We start from the raw sequence: 20,885 nt of genomic DNA on the forward strand, positions 1-20,885 counted from the left end.
TCCATGCTGTTGCAAATGGTAAAAATTCCTTCTTTTTTACTGCAGCGTAGTATTCCATTGTGTAGATGTACCATAGCTTTCTAATCCACTCATCTGTTGAAGGCTGTTTCCAAATCTTACCTATGGTAAATTGTGGTGCTATGAATATAGGGGTGCATATATCCTTTCTGATTGGTGTTTCTGGTTTCTTGGGATATATTCCTAGAAGTGGGGTCAAATGGGAGTTCCATTTTTAGTTTTTTGAGGAAACTCCATACTGTTCTCCACAGTGGCTGCACCAGTCTGCATTCCCACCAGCAGTGCACAAGGGTTCCTGTTTCTCTGCATCCTCACCAGCACTCGTCATTTGTTGATTTTTTGATGATAACCATTCTGACAGGTGTGAGATGGTACCACATTGTCATTTTGATTTGCATCTCCCGAATTATTAGTGACTTTGAGCATGTTTTTATATGTCTTTTGGCCTTCCTTATGTCCTCTTTCAAAAAGTATCTATTTAGGTCCATTGCCCATTTTTTGATTGGGTTGTTTATCTTCCTTTTGTTAAGTTGTATGAGTTCCCTGTAAATGTTGGAGATTGAACCCTTATCGTTGATAACATTGGCAAATATGTTCTCCCATGCAGTAGGCTTTCTTATTGTTTTGTTGATGGTTTCTTTTGCTGTGCAGAGCTTTTTGTTTTGATGTAGTTCCATTTGTTTATTTTCTCTTGTAGTTTCCATTGCCCTAGGAGCTGTATCATTGAAGAAATTGCTTGGGCATATGTCTGAGATTTTGCTGCCTGTGGAATCCTCTAATACTTTTATGGTTTCCCATCTTATGTTTAAGTCCTTTATCCATTTTGAGTTTATTTTTGTGTATGGTGTAAGTTAGTGGTCTAGTTTCATTTTTTGCATGTTTCTGTCCAATATTCCCAACACCATTTATTGAAGAGACTGTCTTGACTCCATTGTATATTCTTGCCTCCTTTGTCAATATTAATTGAGCATAGTGGTTTGGGTCGATTTCTGGGTTCTCTATTCTATTCCATTGGTCTATAAGTCGGTTCTTGTGTCAGTACCAGGCAGTTTTGAGAACAGTGGCTTTGTAATACAGTTTGATATCTGGTATTGAGATCCCTCCTACTTTGTTCTTCTTTCTCAGGATTGCTGCAGCTATTCCGGGTCTTTTTTATTCCAGATGAATTTTTGGAGAGTTCCTTCTTGGTCTGTGAAATATGCTGTTGGTATTTTAATGGGGAGTCCATTGAATCTATAGATTGCTTTGGGTAGTATGGACATTTTAATGATGTTGATTCTACCAATCCATGAACACGGTATGTTCTTCCATCTGTTTATGTCCTCCTCTATCTCTTTTTTCAGTGTTCTGTAGTTTTCCGAGTACAGGACTTTTACCTCCTTAGTTAAGTTTATTCCTAGGTATTTTAATTGTTTTTGGTTTGAAAGTAAATGGGATTGTTTTTTAAATCTCTCTTTCTGTAAGTTCATCATTGGTGTATAAAAATGCCATAGATTTCTTAGCATTAGTTTTGTATCCTGCTACATTGCCGAATTCATTTATTAAGTCTAATGATTTTTTGATGGAGTCTTTAGTGTTTTTTATGTACAGTATTATATCATCTGCGGATAATGACAGTTTTACATCTTCTTTTCCAATTTCTATATCTATATCTTTTATTTCTTCTTCTTGTCTAATTGCTATGGCTGGCACTTCCAGTAATATGTTGAACAGGAATGGTGAAAGTGAGCATCCCTGTCTCGTACCTGTTCTTAGGTGAAATGGTTTTAGTTTTAACAGGCTAATTTTTAAGTTGATAATTTTGTATGGTCTTTGAATGATGTTATAAAGATCTAAATGGCCCTTGGCAGAATAAAGGTTCCCACCCCTGCCTTAGAAAGACACTAATCCCATCATGTGTCTCTTCAAGACCTCCTCTAACCCTGAGTCCCTCCCAAAGCCCCCATCTCCAAATACACATGCATCTGGGAGAACACAAACATTCAGTCCCTACAGGCTGGCCCCAGAAATGAGGCCAATCCTCCCCCACCTTTGCCATTCCAGGGGAAGAATAGTTTGGTTTGTACGTATTTATTTTTTAGCTAAAAGTTACTCAATATTTTCTACCCCAACTTAAAAGAAGCCCAGCCTTCCATGTCTTGTGCAGTGGCAAGGGCATCCAGAGATCTTCGTTTCTGATTCAGCTCCACTGCCTCATACTTGACCTTGGGGTTCCTGTGCTCTGCCTGCCTCAGTATTCCCTTCTGCAGGGATCTGGACAGGACAAGGAGATGGCTTGTGGCCCTTCAGCATCTGATGCACCTTGTGTCTTTCCTGGTTCTTTCTGGGGAGACGTATGGGATTTCTGGGCGCTCCCCATCCACAGAGTGATGTCACTGTCCAATCCAGCCAGGAGATTCCCACATTCAGAGGGCACCTGTGTGGAGGTTAGGTCTCACCTGGAGCAGGAACAGAAGGCTGTGCACACTGGCGTGCACTGAGGCAGCCACTCCCATTCCCTGTCTACTGGCACAGCCCCCTTTCCACTCAGCTGCACCAAGTAATAAAAGAGGCCCGTCCACCCTCCTGTCAGGGAGCTCCACGTGCGCTGCCTCTAATGAAGGATTTATTTAGGTCAAGGCTGCCTGCTGTGCACAGCAGTGCAGATTAAACACATTGAGGAGAGGTAGCTGCTCCTCCTTTTCCCTCCCAGACTTACAGACCTGGCTGCCCATCATTCCTGAGGGGGCGGGGCAGTCACAGAGGACCCAGTGACTGTGCACCCCTGAGAAACAGAGAGCCTGCACCTGTCCCGGTGATGCTGTCCTTGCTTCCTGGAGCCTCCGTCTGGTTGAGTCACTGCAGTGCTGTGGATCGTGAACAAATGAGTTTGACTAATTATCATGCCTGGATCCCATTTATACCACACAGCTTTCTTTTTTGGGGACAAAAATAGCTCCCAGGATTTGAGGGTTTGCCATGGGCCAGGCGATATGCTAATGTCCTCAGCCTGTTGTATTGAAGCCTTGCAGTTGGAATGTGGGGCCAGTGCATTCGACCTCAGGCTGCGAGCTTCAGAGCTGCCTGCAGGATTTTCAGCAGTAGAGCTGAGATTTGAGCCAGGTTTGGGCCCCAAATCCTCTGTGAAATCCAGCATCTCCCCTCTGCCCAGCTCTGGGGATAACATCACCTCTGAAGCCAGACCGATCCCTCTATTTTGTCTTCTGCAGTTGTTTTCATCCTGAAGTTAAAAATAAACAACAGTAAGAACAAAAACCAAAAGAAAATTAGCCACCCTGCTCAAGGCCAAGGTGATTAGAATCCAAATCCAGATAGTCCCAGAGGTTCCGGGCTCACAGCTGGGCCTGGAGGTTCCAAGCTCACAGCTGGGTCCAGAGGTTGCAAGATCATGGGCCCCTCACCATCCAAGGGCCCAGATGGGCAGCCAAATTCTCTGGGAGCTTGTTAGGAACACAGACACCCAGGCCTCTCCAACCTCTCAGATCTGAATCTGCATGTGGAAGTAGATCTCCAGGGGATTGGAGTGTGCCTCTGAGTTTGGAAAGCATTGGGCTGAGCTCCTGGGAGGGAAGCTTCAGAAGAAGACTGGGTGGGTTGACCTCAAACTCCCTGTGGGACAGGCCGCATTGCTCATCCCAGTGCATCCTTGAGTTCTCAGAGGCTCAGAAACAACATTGCCAGTTATATCTGGTGGCCCCAAATCCCTGCGCCTGTCCCCACACCACGCTGCCCTTCCTGGCTTTCCTGAGTACCTCCTTCCTTCAGTCCTGGGGAGTCATGCTCAATATCCAGTCACCCTTTTGAAATAGGGAGGAAGCCCCCAGCATTGTGCGGATGCAGGGGAGCATGGGAAGGCTGGAGGAGGAGCATTCTGAGGGTCCACCCCCTTTCCAAGAGGAAAATGGGCCAAGACCCTTCTTTGTCCAAGATGGTAAACGTGGCCCGGGAAAACTTACGAACATTCCCGGGACTGACCGTGCGTCCTTTCCACCCATCTTACCGCACAACAATCACCATCAGTAAATCCAAACAAAGGCGAATGTCAGCATTTGTTGACAAGTGGCATGTGTAGGCAATTTCTAGAAAATAAATATTTATGCGAGCCTTGAGATATCACTGTCCTTTCCCAGACTGACAGGCACAAGCTAAACCTGTTTCCTCTTTCTCGGTTTCCAAGAGGACCTGCCAGGAGGAACATTTGACACCCCTGCCAAGCGTTCATCAGTAGTTGTGCAAGGACAAAAGTGAAGACGTGTGTGACTCTGAAAGTGAACAAATGATCTTATCCTGTTGATTGCTTTGAAGTCAGTTGGATAGGGGAATGACAGCTCCGTTGTTCGAACTGTCTTTAACCAGGTTTCAGTGCATTCCAGAAAATGAGATCACTCAGCACCCGCGAAGCTGGAGAGAAGCAGTCCTGCGCTGCAGTAGAAAGGCTCTGGGCCTCCCTGCTAGCTCAGCCTATTGCTAAGCTGCCTCTGCCTAGAATGCACTCCCCCTGCCCACAGAGGCATCACCAGTCACAGGTGGGGTGCAGCGGGGTTTAGAGATGGCCTGCAGAATTTTAGTTTTCATACTTCCTGGGTCTGTGACCTTGAGAAGGTCATTCAACCTGAATAGTATCTTTTCCTATTTGTCATGGGGAGAAAGGCACTGTGATATATTTATTCAATGTGGAGAGTCTTATTTAATCATGATAGCATCCATGGGAGGTAGGTATTAGCCCATTGTGCAGAATTGCACATTGAACCCCGACAGCTAAGAAGCTTCTTATCAGAGGTCAGGCAGCTATAAGAATTCTACCCTGGATCTGTCCAATTGCAAACGCTTCTTTGTTTTTCCACATCTGCATGCTATCTTCTTGTTGCTTAAAAAATGTAAAATAAGCCCTAGCTGGTTTGGCTCAGTGGATAAAGTGTCAACCTGAGAATTGAAGGGTTGCAGGTTTGATTCTGGTCAAGGACACATGCCGGGTTGTGGGCTCGATCACCAGTGGGGGACATGCAGGAGGCAGCCGATCAGTAATTCTCTCTCATCATTGATGTTTCTATCTCTCTCTCCCTCTCCCTTTCTCTCTGAAATCAATAAAAATATATATTTTTAAAAATGTAAAATAAAATGAGAAGAACCACCTCTTGGTATTGTTGCGAGTATTCGAAGGGGTCATGTATACATGAGTGCTTACCGTCTGGCACAATGGGCACTCAGTAAGTAATCTTTTCCTTTCCAACCCTTTTGTTAAATCCCTTAAAGAATGTGTGGTTGAGTGCTTTGCTCATCCCTGTTCTCTGGGGGAGACTCTTGCCTGTGACAGCTGTGTCTCTCTCATGTGCAAGGGCCGGGGAGGTGTCCTGAAGAGGGATCACCAACACTACTGTTCCCAACGCACTGAATGTCCCTCCTGTGAAATACCTTTGGTATTTCATTCTATCATGAATCTTCAGGGGGTGGGACTTGGAGAATATATTGTAGTTAATTACATTTGAAATCTAGGTCATGGTGTGGATCATGGAATAAGAAGACTTAAGGACAAAATTAAAATATTTTTGAAGGGTTATTTCACTGCTTCCTCTCCTTTTTTAATTAAAATATTTTCTAGACTCTCGGGTGACCCTGTCCAACTCCCATTAGAAATGCTGAGCCCGCCGTTCAACATCTGGTTTCTGTTTGACTCTTCAGGGGCTGGAAAACTCACTTTTGATGCAGTCGTTTTTATAGACAAACTATTGGATTTCCCTTACACTGAGTTAAAAGTCTTTCTCTGGACCTGTGGACATGTGCTTTGCTTTCCATTGCATTTGACATGTCCATTCAGCAAATAGAATCTCCAGCACCCACTGTGTCCAGAAATCATCCAGGCCCTGGAAGGGTACAGCAGCGGGGGCTGGACTCTGACCAGGAGCCGGCACTGAATTGCATTGTTTTTAGTGTGGCTCCTGGAAAATTTTAAAGTGCACATGTGGGTCATTTCCTCATTTATAATAAAAGTAGAAACAATACGTGATTTGACACAGGTCAGGATTTGACTAAGTACCAGAGACGCATAAATGAATAGTGGTTACCGGCACCTCAGGGAGGGGTTACTCTCACCTTCATGAGCACCTCTTGATTGCCAGTGAAGATTTAAGTTTTTCTGAGAATGAACTAAAACTGTGGTATACTTTTATCTATACAATTCACATGCCGCGTGCCTGCTGTGGGGGAGGCTGTGGTTGGCATTACGGAAGGGAGAAGGCATTGGTAAAAATGGGCACCCGTGTCAATACGTAGGTAAAATGTTAGATATGTACTAGTAGTGTAAATTCAGTCCGTTTTTGTTTGATAAGGGAAAAAAGTGCATATGTGGCTCACATTGGATTTCTTTGGATGGTGCTTATTGACCCACAACATCTCACTGATACACAGTCCAAAGGTAGCCATTGAAGATGGGTGGGATTATTACTATTCTATGGATGCGGAGACTGAGACTAGGAGAGGTTAAGTCACTTGGACTCAGGTCAAACCTAGAGAAGGACTCCAAGCCCCATCACTTGTGTAAGTACTTTGACTCTTCTACTGAATAGATCTAGGGAATGAGTTTCACCCTGTGTGTATCAACTGATGTTGGAGTTGGTGGCCAGGGGGTTGTCACTACTGGGTAGGTTGTGGGGGTCTTTTGGTTTAGGACTGCAAAACCATTGCCATTAGTGGATGTTGAGACCCCACGCTTGGGAGGCAGCAGAAATAGCAGATAGAACACAGAACTGGAACTCAGGAGCCACAAGTTCAAGCCTGGATTCTCCATGTGACCTTGGCCAAGTCATCTTGGGGCCTCCTCACCCACAAAATGAAAGGCAGTGGCTCAATGGCTCTTTTATGCCTTGATGTTCAGAATCCCACTCTCAGGATCCATTCGGCTCAGATGTTCTGGCTTATAGGCTCACCTGAGCGTGGGGATCTTTGCTTTTCTAAGAGTGTTACTAAGAGGCCCAGAAATTATGTCTATGCCACTGAACAATTATCAGACTACTACAGAAAGACTACTATAGAAAGACTGTGGCTCTTAATGGCCACTGTGTTTGTGATATATTATATATATATATAAATTTACATATATAAATTTACATATACAGCACATATGTGTGTGCATACATATACAAATGATATACATATATGTGTATACATATTAATTGGCTAAAGTTTCATACATGCACATGCTATACACATAGCTCTCTCTACATATAGCCCATACTAATACATATATGTGCTTTTCTCTCTCTCTGTTTCCCTCTCTGTCTCTCTCCGTGTGTATGAGACTTTAGCTAAGCTTTTACTTTCCATATAGCTTGAATATTAAATATTTTTGGATTGTAGAAGAAAGGCTTACAATAAGAAACTACATTTTTAGAAAGTTTGAAGTAGAAATGAGGAGCTTGTAAACTACTAACTTCCCAGTTTATTTATTTTTTATTTTTCATTTCTGTTTTGAAAGGGCAAACTACATTTTCATTTCTTCTCCCTGGGACTGCTGGTAATTCCCCTTTAGGAGAAAGATCTCTGATGTGCATGGTGCTAACCAGGATACCTCCTAACAGGGTGGGAAGGATGGTCAGACAATATGACTTGCAGATCTGGTCTCCAACTCTGTCACTCAGGCGTAGCAGGGTTGGGGAGGGTTGGGGCCTGGATTCGGGCACAAATTCATACAAGCACACTACATGTGCGCACACACATAAAAACATGTACAAGGCAAGCACAGCCGGCCCGTTCTGTTGACCCACATGAGCAGTTGAGAAGGAAATGGAATTTGCCTGAAACACACTGAAATGTTCAATTGATTAAAGCAAATGGCCCATTAAATTGAGCTTATCCAATCAGTAGCACCAACCTTGAACAACATCTTGTCTGGCCAGTCATCCTTAAACATTTCCCTTCCTTTTCCCAAACAGTTATGCCACCCAATCTTGCAAGTCTCTTCTCCAGCATTCTGGGATTCTCCAGAGGTTTCCGGCTATTTCATTGCTTGTTCTTTCATATACATTTTCCCCAGACAGTTGATATCTGAGGGAAATAGATCAACTGGTTTGATCATTAAAATGGAAGCCCTGGGTGTGGTTCTCTGTTTACACATTCTGGACAAGAGTTAAACTAAGTGAATTTTAAACCTGGTCTAAAGATGATGGGTCCTCTTGATGGAGAACACTTTTACTGGTTCTGGCAATCCCAGTCCCCAATCCCAGTCTGTCTCTAAGCCATCCATCCCTAACTGTGTTTAGACAGGAATTACTTAAAGGATAGCTTGCTGCCTCCTCTTTTAGATTGTTGTTTATCAGCACCCAGAAAACATGAACCATGACTCGTCTGCCTTTGGGAACCCTATGCCATCTGTCCATCTGACCCAGCAGTGCCTGTGTGCTTGAGGGACTTTAAAGCCTAACTATGATAAATCCCAGATGGGAAGAGAAGGTGTAAAGGAGGCAATTTGTGGAAAGAGAGCCCTGAGCTTTTAATTTGGGCCCTGAATTTTGATATGGACTGAATGTTAGTGTCCTTGGGCAAGACTCTCATCTCTAACTGTCCTGCCTTCCTACCTTACACTGTAGGGTGTGGTGACAAGTCACCTGAGCAGACTGAAGGGCCACTTTATAAACAGTAAGGCTTTACACACAGGAAGGCTTTTTGCTCTTTCTAGTAACCTCACCTGTTTATCCCTCTACCCCATGTCAAACATTTCCTCTGCTGTGAAGCTCTCCCCAACTGTTTCAGGCCAAATGAATGACCATATGCCCTCATGGGACCCTGCCTAGAATGTAATCATAACATATATCATGTCGATGCCTGCAGTCAGGTTGCATCTGTTAACCTTTGCCATATGAGTGTTGCTGTACAAGCCATCCCAAAACTCAATGGCTGAAAAGCACCAGAGTGTATTCTCTCACTCATGAGCTGGGGTGGCTCTGCTGCACCTGTCTCCCCTCTTCCTGCTGGAGGCAGGGGCTACCAGGGCCCATTCTTCTCATGGCGGGAGGGCAAGTGGAGACACACGCGGCCTTTCACTGCCTGGGCTGGGGACTGACCACAGGCCATTGGCCAAACCAAACCAAACTGTGAGGAAGTCCCCTGACAATGAGGCCACAGCAAGAACTGGATGGAGGGTGGGGTGAAGTGGGGTGAAGAATTGGAACTAAATGATTAATTAATCTTTCGACAGGTTCACCTGGCCCTATTAGATCAGGAGCCCCATGATGGAAGGGTTGTAGGGGTGGGCAGGGAGCAGGAACAATGTCTGCTCCTATATCACCTACTGCTAGGCCTGGGGCTAGGTGTTTGTTGAAGTGCAAAAGGCCTTTCCGACCCTTTCCTTTACAGCAGAGTTTGGCAAACTAGGGCCGCAGAGCCAAATCTCTCTCTCTCTCTCTCTCTCTCTCTCTCTCTCTCTCTCTCCTCTTGCAAACATACAACTAAGCATATACATTGTTGGAAAACAAAATAAAAATAATATTTAAAAAGTTGTATTAGGACATCCATGGGTGCTTTAGAGCAAGACAGCATATTTGGAGTTGCCATGGAGACTGTAGTCCCTAAGCCTAAACCATCCCGACCTGATCCTGCACAGAAATGTTGCCGCCCCTGCTTTACAGGTCAGGAACCTGAGAGAGCCCCAGGGAGGTGGACTACTCCATGAAGCCTGTGGATTTGGAGTTAATATTTTCCTTTCTTTGTTTCCTAGTAATTGGCTGCCTGCTACGCCCATGTGTCACTGACCAGGAGGCATTTCCTGCGGTGGCGCTTCATGACCCAGCGACGTCCGGCCTAGCGAAGCCCCCGTGGTGTCCAGCATGGCCACGCTGCTCCTGGGCGCGGCGCTGCTGGTGGCACAGCTCCAGCTAGTGCCTTCCCGCCCCGGCGCGCCCTGGGCGGAACCTGGACCACAGGAGCTGGTGTGGAAAGCAGCCACCCTCCAGGACCAGGCCCTGGACGGCGCGGCCCCCAATGGCTCTGCCAGGCAGCTCCCGCAGACCATCATCATCGGCGTGCGCAAGGGCGGCACCCGCGCGCTGCTGGAGATGCTCAGCCTGCACCCCGACGTGGCGGCCGCCGAGAACGAGGTGCACTTCTTCGACTGGGAGGAGCACTACAGCCAAGGCCTGGGCTGGTACCTCAGCCAGATGCCCCTCTCCGCCCCCCACCAGCTCACCGTGGAAAAGACCCCCGCGTACTTCACGTCACCCAAAGTGCCTGAGCGGGTCCACGGTATGAACCCGGCCCTCCGGCTGCTGCTCATCCTGCGGGACCCTTCGGAGCGCGTGCTGTCGGACTACACGCAGGTGCTGTACAACCACGTGCAGAAGCACAAGCCCTACCCGTCCATCGAGGAGTTCCTGGTGCGCGATGGCCGCCTCAACGTGGACTACAAGGCGCTCAACCGTAGCCTCTACCACGTGCACATGCGCAACTGGCTGCGCTTCTTCCCGCTGCACCGCATCCACATCGTGGACGGTGACCGCCTCATCAGGGACCCTTTCCCCGAGATCCAGAAGGTGGAGAGGTTCCTGAAGCTGTCCCCGCAGATCAACGCCTCAAACTTCTACTTTAACAAAACCAAGGGCTTCTACTGCCTGCGGGACAGCGGGCGGGATCGCTGCTTGCATGAGTCCAAAGGCCGGGCACACCCCCAAGTGGACCCCAAACTCCTCCATAAACTGCACGAATATTTCCACGAGCCAAATAAGAAATTCTTTGAGCTCGTGGGCAGAACATTTGACTGGCACTGATTTGCAATAAGCTAGGCTCCGAACCTTTCCGATACTGTAAGTTCTGGTGTACATCTAGGGTGGGGGAAGAAGTTTTAAAAGGCATTTAAGCTATAATTTATTTGTAAGGCCCATAAATGACTTCTGTACAGTATTAGATTCACAATTGCCATATATACTAGTTATATTTTTCTACTTGTTAAATTGAGGGCATTTTGTATTGTTTTTCATGGTTGTTAACATTGTGTAATATGTCTCTATATGAAGGAACTAAAAGATTTCACTGCAAAAAGAAATAAGAATAAATTCTGGAGACGCTGTCTTTTTTTAATATAATTAACTTGCCCTTGACTCAAAATAGCTGTCCATGTTGCACCCATTGGAGAATCTATATTCCTTTGTTACTGAAAAAAACAAAAACAAGTTTTGATGGATATTACATTCGTCTTTCCTCCTTTCTTTTCTTCGTTGCTCTTTTTAATTTTGATTGTCTTGCTGTGGTCATCAGATTTACTTTTTTTTACTTGCACTGTAAGATTTATCTTCACTGAGACCCCCTGTTATTTTGGAAGAGGCAGTTTTGCCCACTCCTGACTTCAGCACATACCTGAGTGTGGATTTTAACTCCATGTAAACTCAAGGTAGACAAAGCAATATTAATAACTAGGAAGAAGCTCCCTGTGATATGCCTGTGACTCAGAGGGTACTTGTATATAGACTGGTCTCAGCAAAGGGTGTAACCTACAATAAAGGTGGGCGAAACCTACAATAAAGTGATGTAAAGCATTGGCCTTCAGAATGACCTTGGGACTCTGTAAACTGCCCCAGGTGGCAATGGGTCTCTGCACAGCCACTTAGAATAGAAAAGATGGATTGTAAAATCTATGTGTGTCCCCGACTTGAAGATTCTGGGAAAAGCTGGTTAAAGGGGAAGCCTTTTGTTTAGGTGGTGTCTGTTTAGCTATCTCTTGAAAGCTCACAATGCATTTGTAGACACATATGCCAAATGCTTTGAGACATAGATATGTGTATGTTTAGTAATCACCCCTTGGAGTTCTGAAGGTGGGAGAAATGTAAACATCAAGGGTTAAAATTGAAAAAGAAAAAGAAAGAAAAGCATAAACCAGAGGGTAGTGCAGAAGGAGCCCTGTCCACCTGTGCCCAGATGTGAGAACCCCATTTCACTTTGACTTCTGCCCCCAAATAGCTGGTTCATTGGAGGAGCCTCAGTTTTTTCTGCTCTCTTCCTTTAGTTAGCCTTTCACAGGGTTAAATATATTGTGTGTTTTTTCTCATGAAAGCAAAACATATTCATTATGGTAAAATGAAAAATATAATCAGGCAAAATAAAGCCATTTCCTGACATAGTTTATAACTAAGGCAGGGGAGTGAAATGGACATTATTGATCATTTTCTACAAACAAGACCTCATTGACATGTTGCCCCAAGCCACCTCAGAGAGTGTAGGCATCATTATGGCAGGTTCAAAAACGGAGGAAACAGGCACGAAGAAGATAAAGACCGTGCCCAAGTTCACACTGACTGTAAGTCCGCCAGGCTTGGAGTCCTTGCATAGCTAAAGCACACATTTCATTTCTCACTACACAATTCTTTCTGAACTCAGACTAAAAGGCCCAGACTGAGTTCAGTTCTTCCCTATTTAACAGGCATATCCCTTCCCTGGTGCCAAAGGTCTTCCATCCTGGGAGGTGTGAGTGAGTCACAGGGAAGGGGCAAGAATGAGCCTGCGTTCTCAGGAGTGCTACCAGAGACGTCAGTCACCTTGGTTCTGTATCAGCATCTGCACCGGGCTTGACCTTTGCATGGCCCATGCCCCACCCCAGGCCCTGCCTCTTCCTCAGAACCCATTGAGGTTGTCAATGACTCCAGCTCCCCAGAGGGCAGGTCAGAAATCCTTGTAGCAGGACCTCCCTTTGCACTGCAGTCTGCACAGCACTTCCCTCTGCAGCACATCACTGGATCTGGCTTTCCTCACCCCCCCGCCCCCCCCCCCCGCCCTTTTTAAGAGCTGAAGAAACAAGAGGCCCAGAAAGGTTAAATCGAGTTTCCAAGGCTGCCCAGAAATTTGGCGACCATGGAGACCCTAGTGTGAATTTCCGACTCCCAAGAGGATGGCTTTTGCAAAATACCTATCAATGCCTGTATGCTCATAGGGATGATATGCTTGAGGCATGGAGTGTTGGGGCAGAGGTATTGGGTAGGAATGGAGGAAGGAAGGACTAAGCACCAGGAACATGGGGCTGGCACAACTGATGGGGTGGCCCAGTGTAAAATGGTCAGTGGGTATAAATTCAATAATTGGTCTTAACTAAAGATGTTTTCATGGAGGTGGACCATGGGAAGGGGGTTGGAGTCCTACTGGCTATGTCTGCTAGGAAGGTACAAGGATTCAGAGCCATGGATACAGACCAGGCACTTAGATCTCATCTGAACACTGTCCAATTCAGAGGATGCCCTCCACTTGACCTGTGCCTGCCTTCATAGCAGTCCAAATGCCATGACTCAGGAACCTGGTCCCTTCCCAAACACACCTAATACCAATTCTATTAACAAAGAGAGAGATGCCAGCTGGACAGAGTGAGGTTTCTCCAAACTGGTCCAGGCCCAGGGCAACCTAGGGGCCTCCAGGTGGGGTCCTTTGGGAGAGGTGGCTGAGAGCAGCTGAATGGATCCTCAGCTATTATACTTAGAATATTCAGGGCATTTGAAGCTTCTGAGTCAAGACAGCTCCTGCCCTGCCCTGCCCTCCCTCCAGAATTCAGATAGAGGTGAAATCCTGTTAAGTGGTTATCAGCTCACAGCCTGAACATTTGCTCATTCAGCAAAAACGATGCTGCGTCTCTGAGTGCAGGGTGCTTGCTCCATCTGTCCCAGGAGACTAAAGGGAGGAGTAGGAAGAAAAGACCAGTACCCAGGGTGCCTACTGCTTACAGGGGAATCAGAAATCACGACCAAGAGTTCAGGTGTTCATTAAAATTGTATTTTTCTTTGGAGCCCCTACTCTGCACTTAATGTGTTATTAAGCCCTTAAAGAATAAAGGAAAATGCAGCAATAGGAATTAATACTTATTAACTGTCTTGCATTTAAGTTAAACACACCCACCCACACACACACACACACACACAAGTCAGGAAAATTGGGGAAATGACATTGTGAACTGGCCAGTACTTTCTCATTTAATTTAGGAATAACTAGTCCCATTATACCAGTAGAGAGGAGGAAAGTGAGGTATAAGAAGTGGACCTCCCTTATTGCTTTCAAAGAAAGACAGGACTGCTACTCATGCCGAGGAATAGTTAGCCCAGAGATGGGGAATGGTGGCACAGAGGATCATAAGCAGCGGGTGAGAAATGGCAGAGATGTCACTGATAATGCCATTACTTAGGAGTAGTGACAGGTGAACAATCTTCCCAAAGGTTGCCTGGCAGAGCTATGACCCAGACCACTTAGAACTGATGAGCCACAGGGACCCTGCTCTTTCCACGCAGAAGCTTCTTAAAGGATGTGCTAGTGAGTCAGAGCATGGAGGGTGGTGGGTGAAACCAGAGCAGAACATTCTGGACAAGGAAAGCTAGAGGAATCAAGACAGTGGTGATGGGAAAGGGGAAGGAGCTAGGGGACATGCAGGCAAGAGACATGTCTACTTGGAATGCAAATGGGTTAAACGCAATGAGAACTTACTACCCATCAAACATTTGTGACCTTGACACCTGCTTTCCAAATGGTGGTAGCTTACTTAGCAAGCACCCGTGCATTCTGTCTCCTGTGCAGGTGTGTCTGTCACATAAAAATAACTATCATTTATTGCACACCAGCTATGTGCTTGGTATTTTAAATATGTTGTTTCTAATCCTCATGACAGTTCTAAATAGGAAATGGCATGGTACTAATTTTAGAGGCAGAAACTCAAACTCTGAGATTAAAGGTTTTGCCCATGATGGCAGAGCCACTGATTGTTAGAACTGGACTTTAGTCTCCAGAATCCTTGCCCTGCTGCAATAAAGTCTATGCAGTCATGGGTAAGAGGAAGAAGAAGATTTGCATGAGTATCTGCCTGTTAGGCAAAGCCTATAAGGGAAATGATGGGCATCCAGGATGTGGGGATGCACAGAAAGGTTTATACCAGATCACATCATCTTCAAGCAAAAGACTGGCTGGGACTGGCAATGACTGGTGCCTGACAAAACATGTTTCTTAGTGGAAGAAGTTCATGGAGGAAGCCTGAACTTGATCTAGGGAACAAACCAACACATCTTCAAATAGCCAACAAACAGGACCAAGCTATAGATGCTCTGATTGATTTGCTTTACTGAAGTTTTGATGTAGGAAATGGTCTTGTTTCCTCACTCTCATATCAAGATCCATTTCCCCCCATGTCAGGTAACTTGAGAGAAAAGCAGTTAGAGCTAGGAGACCTGGGGGGTGAGTCCTGACTCTACTGATTCATTATGGACCATGTGGCTTTAAGGTTCACATTCTTAGAATCTCAATTTTCTTGTCTATCTTAATGGGCTGGTATTTACTTAACTGTGTTTTGGGGAAAACTAAATACGTTCCAGTAGGTAGAAACTATACACTCATTGTATATGTGGCTTAGTGCCTAAGAGTGTTTTGGACTTCGGCAGACAAATCCAAACTGGTTTTAAACCAGAGAACAGGCACCTACTACCTTTGTTTCCCCATCTACTTCCATTATGGGACTGAAGCCATTACTGGAAGTGTCCCATCCAGATTTTATTTACCAGGGAAGTATTCCCACCCCACTACCAGGAGAGTTTGCAGCTAATGGCTTATGCTGCACTGTCTTCTGGGGAATTTCCTTTAGTCAGCAGGAGTTGCCTTACTTGGAGATGCCTAAGAAGTTATGCCCACCATGCTCTCCATTTCCCTTGGGGTTGCCTGTGACTAATGATAGATTGATATGAGATGAAGGGTTGGGCTGTGGGGTAGCAGCCCAACATCCTAGTCTCTGGGCAGGACAATCTCTATTATACAATCCATCAACCCATGTTCCAGAGCTCCTCGTGGATCAGGCTGAGGCCTGACCTCTCCTTTATCCTGTGTCCCTACTACCTTGCCCATATCTTCTGTAATCCCCTTCCCAGCAAATGACTTTCCCAAGAATATAGAAATCTGCACCTCAGGCTTTGCTTCTAGGGCAGTGATGGCGAACCTATGACACGCGTGTCAGAGGTGACACGCGAACTCATTTTTTGGGGTGATTTTTCTTTGCTAAATGGCATTTAAATATATAAAATAAATATCAAAAATATAAGTCTTTGTTTTACTATGGTTGAAAATATAAAAAAAAATTCTATTTGTGACACCCACCAGAGTTAAGTTAGGGTTTTTCAAAATGCTGGCACACCAAGCTCAAAAGTTTCGCCATCACTGTTCTAGGGCATCTGATCTAAGATAGTCAACTTGAAAAAGTGTCTAAATCTCCCTGAATTTCAGAGATGAGAACTCTGAATTTACTTCATAATACTTTCTACATTGCATTGTTTGTTGTCTAATCACTATCTAACTCCCCACCAGACAGTTTGCTCCCCAGGTAGAATCCAGTGGCTTCACAGTTCTTTACTTGCGGAAGATACCAGTTGATAGTGTTGATTAAAGTCGTATTCCTCATTTACCAGTGTTTTTTTGTGCAGTGGAAAACATTGTAAAATCTGGATAGACTTAGTTTTCCAGTTAGTTGTGGCTGTGTAAGAAACTAACCCAAAATTTGGTGATTTAATGTACCAATCTAGTATCTCTCATAGTTTTCTGTGGGGAGCTTAGAACAGCTGGGCAGGTCTTGTTTGGCTGCTCGCCTGGTTGTAGCCAAATGCTGGCTAGTACTGAAGTTGTCTGAAGGTTGGAGTGGATTGGGGATCCAAGATGGCTCGTCTGATTACATGTTTGATGCCTCATGTGAGGTGACTGAAACACCTAGGGGCTGCCTAGGCATCATCCTTTCTTTCTCTTTCCATGTGGCCATTTGGGCTTCCTCACAGCATGCAGACTTGGTGTCATTAGTGGGACTTTGGATATGGCAGCTGGCTTTCCCCAGGGTGAATGTCCCAAAAGACCAAAGCAAAAGTTGCAAGTGATACGTAGTGAGACTACTGCCACATTCTATTGTTTTGATGGGGCCAGCCCAGATTCAGTGCAGGAAAGGAACACATGAGGAGCTGAACACCACAGGAGGAGTGGTTCACTGTTGGGCCCTCTTTAGGTGCTACACTTGGCTGTTCCTTGACAATAAAATGGACAGACCACCTGCTGAATGGATCTTTGATCATACTTAAAAAGGAAATTATTACAGGTGTATGCTATCATGAGTCCATTATACTAATATAAGCTGTCATTATTATAAGTCCTTGGGGCTGCTGTGTAATTTCAACTATTTTGACCTACGGCAATTGACTATATTCAGTCCAATCATTTGATCACATGTGGCAGTGAGTAAGTGATTTTGCCAATACCTTTTGTCCCATAAGTAGAATACAGCCAAGGACAATGTGATGCTTTCCCTGTATTTTGTTATAGCCCAACCAAACCATATGAGAAAAAGGTACACTTGGAACAAACTGTAGACTGAGGTCAGCTTGGCAGGCTTTGTCTTGTGTAGGCACAAACCCTGGCAGACCTCTTAGATAATTTGTCAAACATGAAAGAGTGTTGCCGAGACTTTTCACACTGCATGCTAAAAGCTGAATATAGCGCTCAAAAAAGGAAGCATGGCAGATTCCATTTCCACTTTCCGTAATTTGGAAGTTCTATCTTTAGTAGCAATTTACATTTTCCACACAATTAAAGACTGTACCTATTCTAATTTACACTTCAAGTATCCAATTCAGCTGTGATTTGCATTTTTTCTCTATTTATCTGTTTATCTGCTTCCCAGTGAGAAAGCTGGGCTTTGAATCTTGACATTATCACTTAAAACGTGGGTAACACTGGACACACTTGATTAACCATTTCAGAGAGTCAGTTGGCTCATATATGAAATGGGAATAAGACGATATTGTGCATCGTACAGGCTCTGAGCACAGCCAGGCACACAGTTGTGCAATACCGGTCATGCGCGCTCATTGTTCTTTTAATGCACTTTCTGTGGGCACATCTAGAGGGTCTGTGAATAGGAATTCACTATAGGTATTAGAACAGTTCTTCAGCTATCACTGTTCATTGTGAATGTCAAGGCCAACACATTCAAAGTCAATGAGATTTTTTTTGTGTCTACCTCTAAAAAAACTTTTATATAAATTCAAGCCATCAACAAACACAGTTTTTGAGACAATTGTCTGGGTGATAAAGATCTTTATGTTTTTCTGAAATATTCAAATAGAGAAGAAAAATAAAAAGAAGAAGAAAGGTTGAGCGGTCTCTTTGTTCCTTTCTTCTCTGCACATGACAAATACAGAACAGAGGTAATTTGAACAGGAAAAAAAATTACTAATCATTTGAAAATGTACCCATTTTGGTAAAGAAAGCTCCTGTTTTATAAGGACATAAAAAAAGACTATTTTTCAATCAGCTGTCATTTCTCTCATTTTTTACAAAATTTTGCCTTTAAAATTCAGTTTCTCCCCTCCCCCAATGTATGTCCTACATAGATTCCCTTCCCCACCATGGGGATTATGGCAATTTTGGGAAAAGAAACTTAAACAAGTTTTCAAATTCAAGAGATATTTTAGCCATGCCCATCTATTTATTAAAATTTAAACTTATTCTCATTTACAATCTTCAAAAGGTAGAAGCATGGCAAGTGTCCTCCAATAGATGACTGAGGAGACAAATATTGCACATCCATGCAATGAAGTGTTCTTCACCATGAAAAGGAATGTTGTTCCGATGCATGCCACCACATGGATGCACTTTAAAACCTTATGCTCACTGAAATGAACCAGACACAAAACGATGGATATTATATGATTCCAATTATATGGCATATTTAGAATGGGAAAATCACAGAGACAAAGAGTAAGTTAGAGGTTATCAGGGGCAAGAGAGGGGGAGAGCAGTGAAGAATACTGGTCAGTATGTACAAAGTTTCTCAGAGATGGGGCCAGTATGGTCAGGCTTGTCTTCTCTCAGTTTCTTTCCTACCCAAATCATTCTGTCCTGTCTTCCCTTTTCATAGTTTGTGTCTTCTGGGCTGTATCCCAAAATCCTAGAATATGTACTCTTGGATGTTCTTTCAATAAATTACATGAGGCATCTGATGTGTATAAAATAGGGACAAGCGGCTCAGACACAGTCACTGTCCTGGAGGAGCCCACAGTGTGGCTCAGTGGTTGAGTGTTGATCCATGAACCAGGAGGTCACAGTTCGATTTCTGGTCAGGGCACATGCCTAGGTTGCAGGCTTGATCCCCAGTAGATCAGGGCATGCAGAAGGCAGACGATTGATGAATCTCTCTCATCATTGATGTTTCTATCTCTCTCTCCATCTCCCTTCCTATCTCTGAAATAAATAGAAACATTTTTTTTTAAAGATAGTGATAATGACACCTCTTCACTGGGCAATTTGAGAGCTGAATAATTGAACACATGGAAAACTCTAAGAACTGGACTTGCTTAATTATGTGGTTATTAGATATTCACTATGATTGCTACATCACTTTAACTTAGAAATAAACTCAAATACCACCACCCTAGCAGGGGCTTTCCCTACCCCATAATTTCATAGAACTTTCTATTTCCTTTCCTCTATTATAGTTTTCTTCAAACAACTGATTATTACTGATGATATATATTTATTTGTAAATGTGTTTCTTTAAATGTTCTCCCTTATTCCAATTTCATTGTGCCAAATGTAAATTGTTCAATTATTCTATGGTTATTAACTGAGCAACTACTATGTGTCAGCCACTGTTCATGGGACTGGTATTGAAGCATTAAATCAGAAGACAGAGTTCTTTCTGTCATGAAGTGTTTTGTTTTTCTGGTGTTGACTTATTGCTCTTTCCCCCTAGGATCCCATTTCCATGAGAGTTCAGTCTTCAGTTCATTCCTGAATTCCCAGAGCCTAGAACAGTTCCTGGCTCATCCTATCAAAATTTAGCGAGCGAATGGATAGGTCATCTTTTTATTTGGTGCTGGAAATTGACACCAGGGAGAAAAGGAGGACAAGCCTTGAAGATCTCTTACTGACAGAGAAAGGGTGATGGAATGCATCTCATATTTCATCCTCCAGATTCCCTGCGGTCACCTGTGGAACATGAGACTCAGAGGCTTCAAATACCTTCCTCAGGGACACACAGTCAGAGAGGGACAGAGTCTGAATCCCAATCCCGCGGCTCCACGCTCTATCTACTGTATCTGTCCAGAACAGCACACACTTACCAATTAGTGACCAGAAGACAAAAGACAGGGTTGGTAAAGACCTCAGTTACACACAAAGTCTCTACACTGTGGGCTCCACCACACACTCCATGTAAAATAGGTGCTTGGATTTCTAATCATCTCGGGGTTTACCCTGAGAAACAAATCACCTTATGAAAGAAAGAGAAAAAGGTTGGGAGAAAAAAGAGAGGAACAAAGTAGGGCATTTAATTGGCTTTTTGCTCACCTCTGTATGTTATCTTTGGCCAACAAGAGGGCACTTGCTGTTTTTGACCATCCTGGAGGGATTTCTCAATAGTTCCTTGTAAGAGATTCCTACGCATTCCTCAGTGGAGAGCCAAGATCCTCTCCCACCTCTCTTCCATTCACTGCCACCCCCCAAAACCCTTTCCAGAGCCCCAATTCTCTGGAAGGTGGCCAGATGCTTAAACAAACAATATTCTCTTTTCACAGAAATGCAGTCAATTTATACAGGTGGGCAGCTGGAGTCTCTGGTTTAACACTGGGAGCCATAAAGCCCAGCAAGATCTTCCTCTCATCTAAGCTGCTGTTTGGACAAGACAGGCTTGAGAATCTGCTGCACAACATTTCAGTTCATCTATTCGCTGGCTCTGTGGCTTTAAACAAGTATCTTCCCCTCTCTGAGCCTCAGATTCCCTTCTCTGACGAAGGTCACAGAACTAGGTGATCTTTAAGTTCCTGGTAAGTTCTAACACATTTTAACTTTTCCTAAGTTAAAAAAAAAAGTTTTGTCTTTTCTCCTCTCCATGTTTTTCT

At 44.3% G+C, this 20,885-nt stretch overlaps 1 protein-coding gene across 3 annotated transcripts in view; it reads left to right on the plus strand.

Moving 5' to 3' along the window:
* The window catches only part of HS3ST1 (heparan sulfate-glucosamine 3-sulfotransferase 1), a 37,613-nt gene extending 17,919 nt beyond the window's left edge, over positions 1-19,694 (plus strand). For 2 of the 3 annotated variants that reach the window (XM_070399292.1, XM_070399311.1), the window contains exon 2: positions 9,728-19,694. In XM_070399292.1, the coding sequence (XP_070255393.1) occupies positions 9,837-10,772 (936 nt within the window). In that variant the 5' untranslated portion in view covers positions 9,728-9,836 and the 3' untranslated portion in view covers positions 10,773-19,694. Of the gene's footprint in view, positions 1-9,620; positions 9,639-9,727 lie in introns of those variants that run through there. The other variant, XM_070399302.1, reaches the window with a different exon arrangement.
* Positions 19,695-20,885: the final 1,191 nt, after the last annotated feature.

Source organism: Myotis yumanensis, unplaced genomic scaffold (genome assembly GCF_028538775.1).
Source record: "Myotis yumanensis isolate MYYU_CA2020_CCGP unplaced genomic scaffold, mMyoYum1.0.hap1 SCAF_1, whole genome shotgun sequence".
Taxonomy (NCBI): Eukaryota; Metazoa; Chordata; class Mammalia; order Chiroptera; family Vespertilionidae; genus Myotis; species Myotis yumanensis.